Source organism: Equus asinus, chromosome 10, assembly GCF_041296235.1.
Source record: "Equus asinus isolate D_3611 breed Donkey chromosome 10, EquAss-T2T_v2, whole genome shotgun sequence".
NCBI lineage: Eukaryota > Metazoa > Chordata > Mammalia > Perissodactyla > Equidae > Equus > Equus asinus.
Window position 1 is genome coordinate 76,288,535 of NC_091799.1, and position 17,542 is coordinate 76,306,076.

General features: G+C 41.9%; 1 protein-coding gene across 1 annotated transcript in view; it reads left to right on the forward strand.

Moving 5' to 3' along the window:
- The window catches only part of MROH2B (maestro heat like repeat family member 2B), a 56,368-nt gene extending 44,536 nt beyond the window's left edge, over nt 1–11,832 (forward strand). Inside the window, exons 31-42 of the mRNA XM_070519708.1 lie at nt 1,158–1,315; nt 1,640–1,766; nt 2,303–2,490; nt 3,573–3,713; nt 4,114–4,228; nt 4,865–5,011; nt 5,259–5,441; nt 9,033–9,188; nt 9,524–9,658; nt 10,053–10,155; nt 11,186–11,251; nt 11,689–11,832. Of these exons, the coding sequence (XP_070375809.1) occupies nt 1,158–1,315; nt 1,640–1,766; nt 2,303–2,490; nt 3,573–3,713; nt 4,114–4,228; nt 4,865–5,011; nt 5,259–5,441; nt 9,033–9,188; nt 9,524–9,658; nt 10,053–10,155; nt 11,186–11,251; nt 11,689–11,795 (1,626 nt within the window). The 3' untranslated portion in view covers nt 11,796–11,832. The remainder of the gene's footprint in view (nt 1–1,157; nt 1,316–1,639; nt 1,767–2,302; nt 2,491–3,572; nt 3,714–4,113; nt 4,229–4,864; nt 5,012–5,258; nt 5,442–9,032; nt 9,189–9,523; nt 9,659–10,052; nt 10,156–11,185; nt 11,252–11,688) is intronic.
- The last annotated feature ends 5,710 nt before the right edge of the window (nt 11,833–17,542 follow it).

The following is a 17,542-nucleotide window of genomic DNA, read 5'->3' on the forward strand; positions in this document are numbered from 1 at the left end:
AAAATGTCTGTCCAAAATAAGTGAGAACAATATCTACTAGAAGTAGATACTTTAGCATAGACATGCCCTTCTCCATATCAAAAATCCAAGCGTATAATATCATTCCCTACTGCCCACAGATTAACACCCAAATTCAGAAAGGTGGCCCTCAGTGACCTCTAGGATCTGGCTTCATCTTTTCTATCAAGTTATCTTCCTGTTATTGTCCTCATTCTTTCTGTGCTCCAAACTGGACCATTCTCCTATTCCAGAAATCTTTTCTGCATTTGCTTGCACTCATACCATCGTGCTATTTTTTTATGTAGATTTTATTTTTTTAAAGCCATTTTAGGTTCACAGCAAAACTGACCAAAAGATAGCATTCCCATGTACCTCCTGTCCCTGCCCATGTACCTCCTCTCCCACTGTCAGCATCCCCCACCATAGTGGTACATTTGTTACAATTCTTGAACCTACATTGACACATCATACCATCACCCAAAGTCCATAGTTCACATTAGGGTTCACTCTTGGCATTGACGAATGTATAAGGACGTGTATCCACTAGTGTAGCATCCTACAGAATAATTTCACTGCTCTAAAAATCCTCTGTGCTCCGCCTACGCTCATGCTTTTTGATTTTACATCTTTACCTGTGTTCTTTCTGATGAGGTCATTTTTCCCAACATCTCCACCTTGACTTTTGAAATTGCTATCCGTCCTTCAAGACCCAGACCAGATGTCCCTCCAAAGTGACCTCAGTTACTTCTGGATTCCTCTATCGGTCCTATATATGTCCCGTATACCATACACTGTCTTGTGCACAGGCCTTTGGGTTTATGGCTGATATTCATTATTAGACCACTCATTCGTTTGGAGAAAGGACTACACCTCATTCATCTTTGGTAAATTCCCCACAGTGCTTAGTGTAACACCTGGTATAATGCAGCCTGTCACTAAATATTCACTAAATTGATTTGAGAATAAACACTCAATTCACCAATAATCAATAATCCTCCCAAGAAAGAGATAGACCATATGAAGAATCAATTATTGTTTTTAACGTTATTTATAATTTATCAACCACCCATGCATAATATGCTGACCGTACATGTCCTAAATCATTTGTGTAGAGGGAAAATGGCAATTTAATGTGTTGTTTGGCTTTTTCTTTTTAGCTGCTGGAGATCTTGGGCATAATCTACCATCACATGCCAGTCCTCAGACAAAAAGAGGAAAGTTTTCAGTTTATGCTGGAGGCCATCTCCCAGATAGCCAGCTTTCACATGGATGCAGTTGTTGCCAACCTTTTACAGAAGCCTCTGCCCTTTGACAGGTAGACTCCCTTTTCCCAGGAAAGGCCACCCTTCAAGGCATTGGGGAAGAATTTGTGATTTGAGGGAAAGATAGCAAGCAAAGGTTGAAAACATCTTACCGGAATAAGATGTTTCTATCTTGATGGACCTTAATAAACCTCAGTAACCCAAGGTCAGGATGCTGGCTTATTTAATAAAGCATCTTTATTATCCCCAGGCACGTGAGCACGTCCTTCTCTCCTTAAAATTTTGATTAGACATAATGTGGTTTTATAGTGGATCAGATGGAAAAGCTCATATTCCAAGGAGTTGTGCCTTATCAGCTTCCTGTCTTATCACCCTAGGGACACAAAGACACTGTGGAAGTCTCTGGCTGAGAACCCAGCCTCCAGTGGTAAGCTCTTGCGAGCCTTAGTAGACAAACTGGAGAATGGATTAGAAGATGACCTAGCCGAGATGGATGCAATTTCAGTGAGTTGGATAACCCGTCACATGCCTGGAATTGTGCCCCACTCCGTGACCTGTTCCCACCTGGAACTTGGTGACATAGCATTAATCACGCTTCTTTCCCTCGCATACTCTGATTTTAAATTGGCTCCAGTTCATATTGGATAAACATGGATCTAATTTTGTCTAGAGTTGGTTACTTTTAGAAGCAAATTTCTCATCAGCCCAAAGAAAATCTGTGTATCTATGTTTCCAAGTTAGCTTTCAAGATATCCAAAGCACCCTTTTTTGTTGAAAGACCCCAATACTGGAAAAGATTTCATTTTACCCAACCAGTGCCCCCTGGAGTTTAGAGTCACCCAACATGGCAGTCCTGAGAGAGAAACACAGTCTGAGTTTCCAGACAAATAAACCATCTCTTTTCTATGTGTTTTTACCATGACTGTGGCCAACTTGGAAAGCAATTGTTTGGGGAGAAAACAAACTTGAAGTCAGCCCAGAGGGAAGATCTCCGTGGAGGAAAGGAGCCTACCTGACCACAAACTCCTTTCTCCCCTCAGGTGGCCTGTGCTATGAATGAGGTGGTGTCAACAGGTACACCTGTCGCAGGCTTGTACCCAGAGCTGTTCACTCTTCTCCTCAAGCTGGTCAGCTGCACACTGGGCCAGAAGATGCCCAGCTCTACTGTGAGCCACAGGCGGCGGGTGATGCAGCAGGGAGAAAGGCAGCAAAATGCAGACCCCTGCAGGTAGATGGAGGGCAGGGGGGTCCTTCCAAAACGGTCCTGATCCCAGACTCCAGGAGAGGAATATGGAAGCCCAGGCCTACGCCTTCTGGCCTGGCCTCAACTACCCATGAGGAAAGGAGGCTCCGCCACCCTCAAGCCTTGTAGCTCTTCTTCCCTGAGCCAATACCCACTATAGTTGCCCAGAATGGTCACATAACGATGAATAAGCTGCCATGTCTTCTTCCCTAGGGGCCTGCTCTATTTCCTTTGTTTTCTTTCATTGAGACCTTTCAAGGAAAGCTGGAATTCTGTGATATTCAAGGCCACCAGGGAAAGAAGAAAAATAAAAATAAATACCTTATTTCATCAAGGCTTCACCAATTGAAAGAAGCAAAACCATTTCATGTGCCATTGAGAAAGAAAAAAGACTCCCAATTAAGCCATGAATCAATGATTTCTTTACTTCCAAATTTTTATTGTATATTTATCCAAAGAACTCTTTTAGGATTATTAGTTACAGATTTTTATCCTATATCACATTGCTGTGTTTCCCTGTTGTTGTGCATAACTTTCATTCTAATGTCAAATCAACCTTTTAAAAGACATTTTAAACAGAAGTTAGGTTCAATACATGTACTTCCAATAATACGTGTAACTTTACTCAAATGACGACAGTACACAGAGCCATACCTATGTCTGTGCATGTCCATGTGCTTGCACAGACAATAGCGACTACATCACAGCTACTGTCTGGCCAAGTAACACACTACCCATTGCAAGATGCATCCTGATTCCCGAGGTGCTGTTTTAGAATCAGTGAAATACAGTATTTCGCACTTTCCATACTAAGGGCTTTATTTTCTCATGAGAAGTTGACAGGATTTTGTGGCATTATTTACTGGCTCAAATCATCTCAGTGTCCCCTTTGACCCCAAAGCTAAAGAATGGGATCAGGCTGCCTGTTTTTTCCCTGCACAACATCCACTAATCTAGGAGTGAGGGTGCACTGTAGGAACAGGAGTGAACTTGGGAATTCAGAATTACCTGGGTGGGGCGGGGGGGTGGGGGTTGACTGGTTTTGTGATGCCGACTGTGTCCTGCAGGCTCTCGATCACAACTCTGAAGTGTGTGCAAGCCCAAGCCATGAAGGAAGGCCTTGCCAAAGAGTCTGATGAGGGCGACAACTTATGGACCCTACTCAGCAGTCCCGGTACCCACCACATAGGAGTATGTGCACTGGCCAGGTAATACACAGATATTCTAGAACTGGATACAAAGGATAAAACCAAAAACAGAGTAAGAATGCAACTGGGGCAACTTCACTGAGAGCAATTATTCACTCACCGAGGAATTACAGTCCAGGAGAACAGGGAGGAAAGAGCAAAAGGGGTTGGGAAGAGATGGTTGGATCAGCCCAAAACTCACTAATCCTTCAAAAAACAGCAAAACAATGAACAGTTCTAGGCAAACCACACTTAAATTGGGCACCTGGGTAGACTATTTTAAAGTTTAATCCTTGCTGCTCTTTCATTGAACATTCTTTTTCCAATCTTGTATTTTCCTGATAGAGAAATAGACTAAAATTTCCTCCACCGTTTAGAAAGAAAAAAGTCTCTGCTACAATGGGAGCCTTGCATTTTCTAGGAGTATGGCGGTGTGGCAACATGGAGTCATCCTGGACATCATGGAGCAACTGCTCTCATCTCTCACTTCCTCCTCCGAGAACTACCGGATTACTGGCACAGCATTCTTCTCTGAGGCAAGACAGAGCAGCCATCACAGCAGGCTCTCTGGGTCCCCTTAGGGTATTTCTCTCAGGGTCAGGAGTTGTGTGGGTGCTGGAACCACAGAAAAGGGACCTTTCCGGGAGCCTTGGTAGTGGAGAGATCCAGCTACTGCCAGAGACACAGTACCTGAGCAGGAAGTGAAAGAGGAAGAGGAACCTCCACCCCCCCCCACCCCCCGCTTCCTGGCTGGTAGTCTACAGAAGTCAGCCTCCTAGTACAGAGAAGAGTGGAGAATAAATATGAGAGGGACAAAATAAAGAGTAACCAACAAGTCTATTACTGTCTCTTCACACTCTGGGATAAAGGCTGTCCCAGCCAATCCAGAGAAGGAACGTCATCAGTATCTCCTGTTTTCCTTGCCTCATTTTTCCATTTAGAGTAGAAACGTCTTCTTAGCTATGTGTTCTGGTTCTCATCACCACGTGATCTTGACTTGTGAGCTGCTCACATCTACAGCTTAGTTCCTGCAAGACTTACTAATTCACCTGAGGGCTTCTTCCTCTGTTCCACACAGCCAGGCTCTCCTCTAACTAGAGTTAGGATGCCTTCGGCACTATCCTGAAGGGAGGCCCCTCCTTAACTAAAGGGTCCCAGTGTGTCATTTTCAGCTCATGAAGGAGCCGATCCTTTGGAAGCATGGGAATCTACGCGACGTGCTGATCTTAATGGATCAGAGTGCCTGGGACTCCAATGCCATCTTGAGGCAAATGGCCATCCGAGGGCTCGGTAATACAGCTTCTGGAGCCCCTCACAAGGTAAAAGGAGTTTTGGGGGACAAAAAAATAGTTCATTTAAGTAGAGTTTAAATAATTATTTACTAACCCTCACCTTGTGGTTGCATAAAAATTAAGTAAAAATACAAATAAATTGCTGAGTTGGTGGCTTTTGGGTTGAAGGACATGTGACCCTAAGAGAATTTCAATCCCCTTGTCTGGGTCTCCTACCCTATTCCAGATACACATAGAACAATTTTCGTGATTAAGAGACCTTGTTTCAAAATAGGTGAAGAAGCATAAGCAGATAATATTAGAATCTATCATCAGAGGCCTGTACCACTTGGCCCGCACTGAGGTCGTCTGTGAAAGCTTGAAGGCTCTGAAAAAGATCCTGGAGCTGCTCACAGACCGAGACGTGAGCTTCTACTTCAAAGAAATAGTGCTACAAGCAAGAACCTTCTTTGAAGATGTAAGTGAGCCTGTTCGGGAATCTTCCCTCCCCAGGAGAAGTGAGTGAACAGAAAGAGGTTCAGATAGGACTCGAAGCAGACAATGTCAGTGTCACATCCATATTTCTTGGCCAGCCCCAGAGGTCACCTGCCCCAGGAGACACCTGAACAGAGGTCACCTGTACAATTCCTGTGCAGGCTGTTGGCTTCCTGTGTCTCTCTGCCTGAGGGTGCTCTCTGACCCGGGAATCATGATTGGTCTGAGCAGGGTGGGCCAGCCTTGTTGGGGAAGGATCCTCAAATAATAAGAAACGAGAGTTTATAGATGAACTCCTGAGCTTCCTCACCCCTCAGAAGGATTGATCTGCCCTTGCCCATAAGGGTAAAACCCTCAATTTTCCCTTCCATAGCTTACCTCTCTTCTCTATCTCATTCCCACTCCCCCATCATGCTTCTTGGGCTCACTTCTCAAATAAACTACTTACGCCTAAATCCTCATCTCAAAGTTTACTTTGGAGGGAACACAAATTATGACAGTACTCAATATAGGACTAGGGTCAACTAAAGACATTGTCACCTCCCCACTATCTTTTCCACATCCAAGATTCCAAGACTCAAAATGCTAGTGTGGTTCATTTCCTCCAGGAGTCAGTATAAACTACAGCTCATAGGCCAAACCCAGCCCAGAGCATCTTGTTGTAAATTAAGTTTTGTTGGAACGCAGCCATGCTCATTGGTTGCATACTGTCTATAGCTGCTTTCACACTTCATCTGCAGAGTTGATTAGTTGTTACAGAAACCACATGGCCCGCAAAGTCTGATTTACTGTCTGGCATTTTACGGAAAAAGTTTGTCAACCTCTGATCTAACCCATAGCTCTAATTTCAAATAAGATCTTTCCATGATCCTAGGCAGAAAAGGGTCATTTTCCTTTGTACCTTCTGGGAAACAAGATGTTATTACTTATTTTTGGTTTATTCAGTATCATCCTTGTAAAAATCTATATCACGTCCAACTTATATCTATTTTTTGTCATCTAAATCTGTTTCCTCGTGTGGTGTTGTCAGAGGAGATGGAAGCCTGCTGGTTGCCTCCCCTAGTGCATCCTTCTTAAACATTAAGACTTGATTAAATTACCTATTTACCTTCTCGTCTGCAGACTGAAAAGTCTTCGCTTCCTTCATTATTCATCATAAACCTAATTTTTCAGCTCTTTAAATATTTTACAAGCCAGTGACTGTGCTGTATCTCTAAATGAGACCCGAGGAGTAATGAACAGAATCTAAGAAAAATTACCTCTCAAGTCCAATCTTTTACTATTTATTCATTCCATTTTCTTTTTTTTAATCTTGCCTTTTCTTCCTGGCTGTTTGGCAATTTATTAACCATACAGCCCTCTGGATTTTAGTCTGAGGTATATGCCCACAGTCAGTAATGCTCCAGTTCTGTATTTTTCAGTTTCCCTTGTTTATGTGCTAGCCTAAACCTGGCCTTTGAAAGCAGCTTTCTGCTTGTTTCCAACTACTTTCTCCAGTGTTTCAATGTCACATTATAACAATATTGCAGTATAACAATATTACAAATTAAAAATATATTTTAATTGTCATCTTATCCTCAAAAATGCTTACTTGGCTCTCCTTCAATTTAGTATCTTCTGTAAAACAACAAAGATGTTGGTTTTTTTTCATTGCACAGATAAGTAAGAACAATCTTTAACAACAAAGGGCTGAAGTGATGTCACCCCTATTGGAGCCCCACCTGTTTGTTAGGTTTCCCTGGATGGTTGTGGAGCCAATGAGAATAATTCCCTTGGATCTGAGCGTCCAGTATTCACAAGTCCACCTACAAGTGTTGTGGTCAAGATAATGTTTCTCAGCCTTATTGCAGAAGAAAAAAAATCTAAAGTCTTGCTGGGTGTTGGGTTAGATCTTTCTCAGTCCTAATAGATAATGAGAATTGATATGAAATGAGAATTTCATTACATTTTCATAAAAGGAGAATTTGATAAAACTTGGGTGTTAGTAATGGCATGATATTTATTCTCTAGTAATGCTCTCTTTCTGCAATTATATTTAATTAGACTTTATGATACTTTGCCCCTACAGTTTTTTATAGATGACACATACAATTCTGTAATACTCAAATTTCCCCCTTTTTTTTCAATATTTAACTTCTTTCTTGGAATTCTCAAAACATGGCGACACTTCAGTGAAGTGGTAGAACAGGAAATACGGCTGCTGTCCCATGCTCCAGACCCTGCTAGCTACTATTTGTCACGCTGTCACCCTGAGCAAGCACCTTACCCTCTATGACTCCATTTTCTAGACTCAAAACAAGGTCATTAAACTGTAATGTCTCTCCCAGCACCCAAAGCACTTTTGCCCCTTCTCTTTTCTGCTTTTTCACCATCCCAATTGGTTCATTCTTCCTTGAACTATCATTAGGTCATTGATTTTGGAAAATTCAGAAGATTTTTCAAAAAGTAAATACCTCTCTACCTTTTGAGTACTTTGTTATTGGTTTGCTTTCTTTTCCTAAAAATAGACCATTTAAAAATATATCCTGACCTCATTCCTAGTACATTTAAAGAACGTTTTTACCTCCATTTCCATTATAGGAGGTCACATCTGATGTATTCATTTCACTTTTCTAGCCTTTTCCCAACAAGCCATCCTTATTTTTTCTGAAAGATCTTTATTAACTATGTTTGTCGTGGCATTTTTGTTTGTGTGCTCACTTCTTGTACATTTTATTTTGCCATCAAAATTAACTCCTCTATCTTCTCCCCCTCAGATTCATGGGATTGCTTTTTGTTGGCCCTTATTTATTGCTAATCTAAATGATATTCGGCTACTCAGGACAACTTTTCCTTTAATCCCTATGGCTCCATGTGGGTATTTTAAACTAGTTTTCTAGACCTTAAAAAAAAACCTCCAGAAAACTCATCAGAGTTTGTTAGAACTCTGAACCATATCAGCAAAGTATCTGAGACAATAGAAGGCCATCTTTCTCTCCACCACCTTACCCTTTGCTTCTTAAAATCATTGCCTACCATCCTGGATAGCAAGCAAGAAAGCTCCAGAACTTCACATCCACAAGTGTAGGATTATGTTGTTTGTTTATCCTCTCTCTCTCTGAGACCCAAGGCTAAAATTTCTGAGCTGCCTTTACAAAGCATTTGGGATCTTGGAGAAGAGTCCTAGGTGTTGAGCAATTTAGATTAGAGGCCCCATGACTCTAGGCTAATGATGCAATCAGGCTAAATTGTGTAAAATACAAAATAAGCAAGACCTTCCCTGGCCTTCTGCTGCCAGCACTGTCTGTTTATCATTCTTGTGATCACATTTTTCCATTAGCTACTCAAAGGCAGAAACCAAGTCTCCGGCAATATGGTATCACTTACATCCTAGACCCATGGTCATTGCAGCTCTTGTAGTGTGGGTAGAGAGCTTCTGGGAAAAGAGGAGCATTCTTGGAACACACAGCAGGTGTGACAAGAGTGCATGCACCCATTCCTGGGTTCCAGCCTTTCTTTGCTGAAGTGGGCAGGGCAGGGTGGGGATGAGGCCTTGTGAAGAGGACTCACCCACAACATGCATCTGTCGCCACAGGAGCAGGATGATGTGAGACTGACCGCCATCTTCTTATTTGAGAATCTGGCATCCCTAACAGGAAGAAGGTGGAAGATTTTTTTTGCTGAAGAAATAAAAAAGAGCATGATTTCATTCCTTCTCCACCTCTGGGATCCCAATCCCAAGATTGGAGCTGTAAGTGGCCCTTGCACAGAAACCTGCACCTCGCCCTCTACCCATTACCCACAGCTGCCAGTAAACCTGGTCTAGCTAGACTAGAAGCCAGGTCTGAGGTCACTACTCTCAGCTGAACCTCAAAACCACTTCTCCAATCCCAGGTTCTTTCTTGCCATATCTTCCCAAGTTTGCTCTTCCATCCTTGCCACTGGGAATGTGCCAGCAGCACTGACTAGAAAGCCCTTCACATCACTGACTTTTACTGCTCCTTCCTCAACACTGGTCAGCATTTCTTCCCTTCTGGAAGGGGATCCAGCTTCATGGACTGTGACGCAGAAAACTCTGTTTTTTAGGCTTGCTGTGATGTCCTGATCATCTGCATCCCTTTCCTGGGCCTCCAGGAACTCTATGGGGTGTTAGACCATCTCCTTGATGGTCAGGACCTACCAAGGGCCAGGGATTTCTACAGGCAATTCTGCGTGAAACTGGTGAGTGTATAGTAAATGTTGCCTGCAAAATTCTGACAAGAGTCCAAGCAAATCCCAGAAAGGCAAACAGCTTAGTGAGGGATCTCTGGCCAGAGCCAGAACTGTCGTGGAAGGATAGCAATGAGTCTTTGTATCCTGCCGCAGTCCAAGTCCTGACTGGGATCTGTTCTCCTAGATTCCTGAAACACAGCTGTTGATTAGTGCCGTAAGCCCCAGCACCTTTATGATTAAATTTAGGTTGAAATAGCCATAAAGGATCTTCCAGTAGAATAATTAATGGCTGGGTGAGTGTTTACTTTCCTTTCGATTTATTTCCCTTCTTAGGACCTATAGGGCTGAGTTTCATAGGGGGTCACTTCCCAATTGGCCTCTTTGTAACGCACATCTCTTCTAGGCAAAGAAAAACCAGGAAATCCTGTGGATCCTCCACACACACTCATTCCCTTTCTTCACCAGCAACTGGGAGACAATCAGGAGTGCAGCCGTCAAACTCACAGGTGAGGGCACGTCCACGTTCCCCACTCAGATACGGCTGTTCTTTTCCATCTAATTTTGCTTGGACTGGAAGCTATTCCACTGTGAACACTGGTATGACTGGATGACCAAAAATTAAACAAAAGGCCAGAAAGAAATTCGCTTGATGTCTTGCAACATCTTCCCTCAAACAAACATGTTCTTTTTTGCAAATGAAAACTTACAATATCTTCTGACTTGCCAACCCTCCCTCTCCTCCCGTCAGACCGTTCTCCCTACTGGGCCCTCCATGCTACTTCTGGTTCCAAGTTATCACTCCGTCTTTTCCCCAAGACTTTGCTCCAAGGCTTCTGCCCCTGCCTAAATGTTTTCCTTTGCATCGTCCATTAACATAAAACATAATAAACCTTCTAAGTTCAGTTCAAGCTGAGAGCTTTACCAGAAACACGATACAAGTAGAAAGTGTGTTGGTGTGGAGGCCAGCAGACCTCAGCTCTGCTGTGTGATTCTGGACAATTCACTTAACTTCTCTGTGTTGCCTCTTTGTCTGATCTATAAAACAAAAGAGGAAACTAAGTGAAACTCTGAGGATCCTTCTATCATGAAATTCTAAGTCTTATCATGAAGCCAGTTCCATTAATCCAGCTCAGAGTGAACAGGCCCACTTGCTGGCCACCTTTAAGACTGAGTTAAAACCTAAGAATTCCTTATTGGATCATGTATATGATCCCCCCAACTACACTGGAAACTTTTTGAAGACAGGGACCATATCTTACACACATTGAGACCCTGACAACAGGCACCCCCTGGGAGGACACTGTGTGAGCTTTGCCGAATACACGTTGGGTGAACGACCACTTCCAGACATGGCACTCAGGACCCAGCAGACATCATCCTCACATCATCCTGGGGGTGCACAGAGAGTCATATAGTTCGCTCATTCACTAGCCAGACCATTTAACTTCTGACGAGGTGCTGATTCTGACCTGTCTCACTTTTCACGGCCTCTTCTCCAATAATGAAATCAGTGCCTTTTTCTCCTGTTGACTTTAGATGCCATTGTTCTTAATTTGACCAACCAATACATGGAGTTATTAGACAGAGAAGAACTGACCACACGTGAGTACCAACCCTAGTTTCTGCACAGCACATTGTTAGATTCTTAGAGAAAGAGAAACTAGTGCTGCTCCAAGTACCACATTAGCCCAGAAACTGAAAATTGTAGCACCCCTTTAGTGTTTCTGATGCTCCCTAAGTACTGGAATTTCTCCAGAGTATAAAGCAACCCCCAGCTCCACCCCTTTGCAAGCATTGTCCCCAACAGACTACGGTTTTCCAATTGTCTGTAAATCTACTCATCACAAGGTCAGGATCTTCTCTTCCCTTCTACCAGTGTTAAAATAGATTCTCAACTCACGGTGCCAGAATCCTATGTGTTAGAGTAAAATGTGAGGATCCCACGAAGGGCTGACCCTCAGTGGGGAGCCTCACAGGGCTGAAGAGCTTGGGCCTTGGTTTTCCTCATTCACTGAACATTGCTATTCTTTCCATTTCAGGGCTCCAAGCCCTTCGACAAGACCCCTGCATCAGCGTCCAGAGAGCAGCCGAAGCTGCCTTGCAGACCCTCCTGAGAAGGTGTAAAGAGATAAGCATCCCTCTGTAAACCACCAGGAAATAAACTGCTAGCCTTTTTCTATAACTGATTCCTGTCTTCTTCCTCAAAGCTCACAAACTTGTAGCATCTTGGGGAAAGAGATGGTGCCTAGGATGGGCATCTTAAGCGGTGTATATGCCTTACCCTCCAGGGTCTCCCTGGGGTTTTCCATCAGTAAAAAGTAAACTCTACAAATTCACTTGAGGGATAACCTGTGGTTTGAATGCTGAAAGCCACATGGCTTTGCACAGGCTAGCCCTCTATCTTGGGAAGCTTAAATCCCAGCAGACGTCAAAAAATGACAGAATATCAAACAACTCTGCTGCCATTGAGAAGAGGGCCACTGCAGGCCAGCCCCAGTGGCCTAGCGGTTAAGTTTGGCACATTCTACTTCAGCAACCCAGGTTTGGTTCCTAGGCGTGGACCTACACCACTCATCTGTCAGTGGCCATGCTATGGTGTCGGCTCACGTACAAAAAGAGGAAGATTGACAGCAGATGTTAGCCCAGATCAAATCTTCCTCAGCAAAAGAAAACAAAGAAGAAGAAGAGGGTCACTCCTATTTTCCACACACAGCCCTTTCCTCATATCTTTGCCAGTTTTGAATTACTACCTACACTCTTTTCTTTCTAAAAAACAGTCTTATGATAAACTTCAATCTGTCTGTTCTTTCTCAGGTTGTAATTTATGTGTCGAGACCATGCCAGGTACTTTTCTACAGAAGTCCCTTTCAGATATTCTATTAAATCTCATGGTTTCCTTTCCATTTTTATCCCAGAGCATCTCCCTTTGAATTGTGTGTGTGTGCACACACATTTCTGTGTGGGTGTGCATGCGTGTGTGCATATGTTAACCTTCTTCATAGCATCTGAATCATAACTCTTTACTCTGTTTCACATTGCATACCCAAAAGATTGTATGCATGAAATTATGTATATAAGAAGAAGTTTCTAGCACAGAGCCTGGCACTAATTTAACACCACCACCATCACGATCCTTCATTAGCAACATTATTAAATTGCTGTATCCCTTCACAAATTCCTATTACCTATATTCTAATCGCTTCATCCTCAAACTCTTTGGGGAAGCATCATTTGTTCCTACAAACCTTCTAGAGACCAAAGGAATCTTTTAGATCAGAGATTTTACTCCAGTGTCTATTTATTCATTCATTTAACAAATATTTACTGAGTGCATATCATTTATAAGGCACTGTTATAGCTACTGGGGCTACAACTATGAGAAAAAAATAGTAAAATTCTAGCCTCATGGAGCTTTTATTCTACGAAATCTGTGTATAAATTCTAGAGGACAGATCCAGCCTCCAAGATGGCCACCAATGATGCAATCAATATGGTCGTTCAGAAATGATAAAGTGTGACTTGCAAGGCAAAGTCATAAGAGGTATTGCACTCTCTTGAATCACCCACTTTGGGGGACCAGCTGCCATGTCATGAGAACACTCAAGCAGCCCAAAAAGAGGCCCATGTGGCAAAGAACTGATGCCTCCTACAAACAACAAGAGCTAACTTGCTAGGTATGTTGAAATGAATCACCTTGGAAATGGATCCATGAGCCACGTTAATGTCTTCAAATGATTGAAGCCTCAGTTGACACATTGACTGGATTATGAGATAAAATACAGAATGCCCAATTAAATTTGAATTTCAGGTGAACAATGAATATTTGCTTAGTTAAGCTATGTCCTGATTATTGCATGGGACATGCTTATACTAAAGAATTATTTATCGTTTATCTAAAATTCAGATTTAACTGACCATCTTGTATTTTTATTGCTAAATCTGGCAACCCTAGTGCAATCTAATGAGAGTCCTTGAGCCAGAATCACGAAGTTAAACTGCTTCTAAATACCTGAACCACAAAACTATATGAGATAATAAATCTTTGCTGTTTTAAGCCACTAAGTTTTGAGGTAATTTGCTATGCAACAATGGGTAACTATTACGAGAGTCCATGATCCCACCAAAGTTGTATGGAAATTTATGTGTATAGTTGGATAGGTGCATTTTCTGGGTAATAGCGCTCGTTAAACTCTTCATGGAGTCAGAAGCTATTCCCAAGCATAACATATATGAAACAGAGCAAGAAAAAGAAAGCAAGAGATATGGGTTTAGTTGACTTCTTTTGGCAGATTATTTTAAGTCAAATGACTTCACAATAGCACTGTCCAATTCTGCAGTGATGGAAATGTTCTATGTCTACACTGACCAATGTGGTAGCCACTAGCCACATGTGGCAACTGAGCCTTTGAAATGTGGCTGTCTATCTGAGGAATTAAATTTAAGTATCTATATGTAGCTAGTAGCTATAGTATTGCATAAGACAGTTTCAGAACTTGGGGCAAAGAGTCATTAGAATTTGGGCTGAGGCATGACAGAATTGTAGGATATTCTCAACAGGAGTATGAACTCACTGACACAAAACCCTGTTTGACTGTTCTTTATATATCTCCACTACTACTCTCCACTCATTCTAGCATCCAACTAAGAGCCTTCCTCATCATTGATTAATGCAAATAGGTAGAAACATACATTACCACGGAACCTTTATCTGTCCAAACCCTAATCTTAGAAGAATTCACTCTGGCAAGAATTGCCAAAACTCTTTTTATTACATCCTGGCTTCACCCCTTACTGGCCCTGTGACTTGGGGGAGACATTTAACCTCTCTTACATCAATTTCAACATCTGAAAAATTAGGATAATAATTATCTACCTCATGGTGCTATTATGAGAGTTAAATATATTAATGTATATGTAAAGCATTTAGAAACCCGGCACAGAATCATTGTTAAGTAAATGTTAACTACGCAATATAAATATTAACAATAAATTTATAAATAGAATCACAAATATTAACATAAACTCAGTGATTGGTATATAAAGACAGCTGATTATCCCTCCCCCATGAGGCCATGTTCCTGGTACTGTGAATGTTGCCGCCCTTCTTGGAAGGCTGAAGATGAGCAGCCCCTCTAGTCAGAAGATTCCAGCTCAGCAGCTAGGACTCCTGCTCTGGCTGCCTCATGTCACTGCCATACCCCATCGAAGCCTTCTCAATTGCTGTATAAGGCTATGTGACAGGAGAAACTTGCATCTATTTGCTCTCCCCAACAATTATTCCTTCTAACCCCTCCCAATCGCCACTATTTTCTCTCAGAGAGTTGCTGCTAGCCCTCCTTCATGCCTCCCTTCCCAGTCAGCCCTCCACTGGCCTCTGCAGTTCATCTCTATGGTTCAAACACAGACATATTACCCAAGTGAGAAAGACTTCTGGAGGGTCTCAGGGAAATAGAGGTACAGAGGAAAAACATGTTCAAATACTATTGAAGAAATTACAGATTTCTTTCAGCCTCACTCTTGTTGCTTCTCTCACTATTATTTGCACGTATAATTATTTTTCAACTTGTGTTTACTTTAGGATAGAGATTCCGTGATGTTCTCAGATTGCTTAATGGGCTAGCACTGCTTTGAAGCACTCTGAATCAAGTTATTTTGCAATTCAGTACTTTGTCCTTTAACCCAACAGTGGAAGCCAGTGTTCTGCTGGTAAATCAGTGACGTTTACCTTGGCTGACCCTGCTAAGAAGGCAGTTTTACCAGAAAAGAGGAGAACGAAGATCACAGATGGGAAGAAAAAAATAAGCTTCCAGAGAAAGAAGCCAAGGGAATTGCTTAATTGGACTTGTTCTTGCATGGTCATGGTTTTAAAGGATAAAATACAAGACCAGGCTCTTCTTCTGGAGCCCTCAGGAGACTCTGAGATTATAGCAAAGATTTTCTAGTAGTGTTGTACTATTACTTGATTTGGTCCCAAACCTCACCATTATCGTTTAGATTACCTGAGTATAGAACCTGAGAATGCATGATCAATCAGACACCGTAGTAACCTGTGAGTTCATCTGAAGCTTTGATGTAGGCCCCTGACAGACAGTGACTTTCTGATAAGCATTTGTATATAGCTGCACTCTGGGAATTGTCATTTCTTGGAATTTCTCTTTCTTACTCCTTTATTGCAGGTATCCTTCTGAGCCTGTGTTTGTCATTGGAGCTGAGATATGTTTCCTGGTGGCAGCATATTGTTGGGTCTTGTTCTTTAATCCATCTTGCCACTGTGTCTTTTTATTGGAGAATTCAATCCATTTATGTTTAGGGTAATTACTGATAAATGAGGGCTTAGTGCTGCCATTTTGTCACTTGTTTTCCAGTTCTCTTGCATTTCTTTTGTTTCTCAACCTGTGTATTTTGGTCTACCAATTGAGTTATGTAGTTTTTATGTTGTGTTTCTTTGTTTTCTCCTTATTTATTATTTGTATCTCTGTTCTGCTGTTTTGTTTAGTGGTTACCCTGAGGTTTGTATTGAAAATCTCATGGATAAGATAATCCCTTTTCTGATGGCCTCTTATTTCCTTAGACTAAATCACTTCAGTCGCTTTCCTCTTCCCCTCCTAAGTTGTTTTTCTCACATCTTATTCCATCTTGCGTTATGAGTTTGTGGTTAAAATGACAAGATTGTCTTTTTTTCTGGTGTTTTCCTTCCCTTTGTCTTTAATGCTATACTTGAGTATTTGCTGTCCTACTCTGATCCCGTCTGCCTATTTATGCCCTTACTCCATGCTTTGTAACCCCTTTCTCCCTTTTTTCTTTTTTCAGGTATGAGGACCTGCTTGAGGATTTCTTGTGTGGGGGGGCGGGGGTGTTCTCATGGTTACAAACTCTCTTAGTTTATGTTTGTCTGGAAAAGTTTTTATTTCTCCATCATATCTAAAGGATATTTTTGTTGGATAGAGTATTCTTGGGTGAAAGTTTTTGTCCTTCAAAGATTTGAATACATCATTCCAGTCTCTCCTAGCCCATAAGGTTTCTGCAGAGAAATCCTCTGAAAGCCTGCTGGGGGTTCCTTTGTAGGTTATTTTCTTATGCTTTGCTGTCCTTTGTATTCTTTCTTTGTCATTCAGTTTTGCCAATTTCACTACTATATACTTTGCAGTAGGTCTTTTTACATTGACATATTCAGGAGATCTGGCAGCCTCTTCCACACGGATTTCCTTCCCTAGGTTTGAGAACTTCTCTGCTATTATTTCTTTGAACAAGCTTTCCACTCCATTCTCCTTCTCTTCTCCTTCTTGAATAACTATCATTCTTATGTTGCATTTCTTAATTGAGTCGGATATTTCTCAGAGACTTTCTTCATTTCTCTTTAGTCTTAGTTCTCTCTCCTCCTCTATCTGGAGCATTTCAACATGTCTATCTTCGATTATGCTGATACGCTCCACTATGGTGTCCACTCAAGCATTCAGGAAATCCGTATTTTGTTTTATTTCTTCCGTTGTGTCTTTCATCTCTAATATTTCTGATTGAGTCTTCTTTACAGTTTCAATCTCTTTTGCAAAGTAGCTCCTGAACTCATTGAATTGTTTCTCTACATTCTCTTTTACGTTGTTAAGTTTTTTAATGATAGCTGTTTTGAATTCTTTGTCATTTAGATTACATATTTCTGCATTCTCAGGACTGATTTCTGGGTACTTGTCATTTTTTCTCGCTGGTCTGGAGGTCTAATATAATGTTTGATATTGCTAGAGGGACTGGTTTTATTTTTTAGCATCCTGGCGTTATTTGGTTGCAGTTACCACCTATCACCACTGGGTGGGGGTCAAGAGCTATGTATTGTGAGCCCTATGCCTTCAGCAGAAATCCTAGGGGCTGGATCTGCACTGAGTGGGTGGGGAGTGGGGC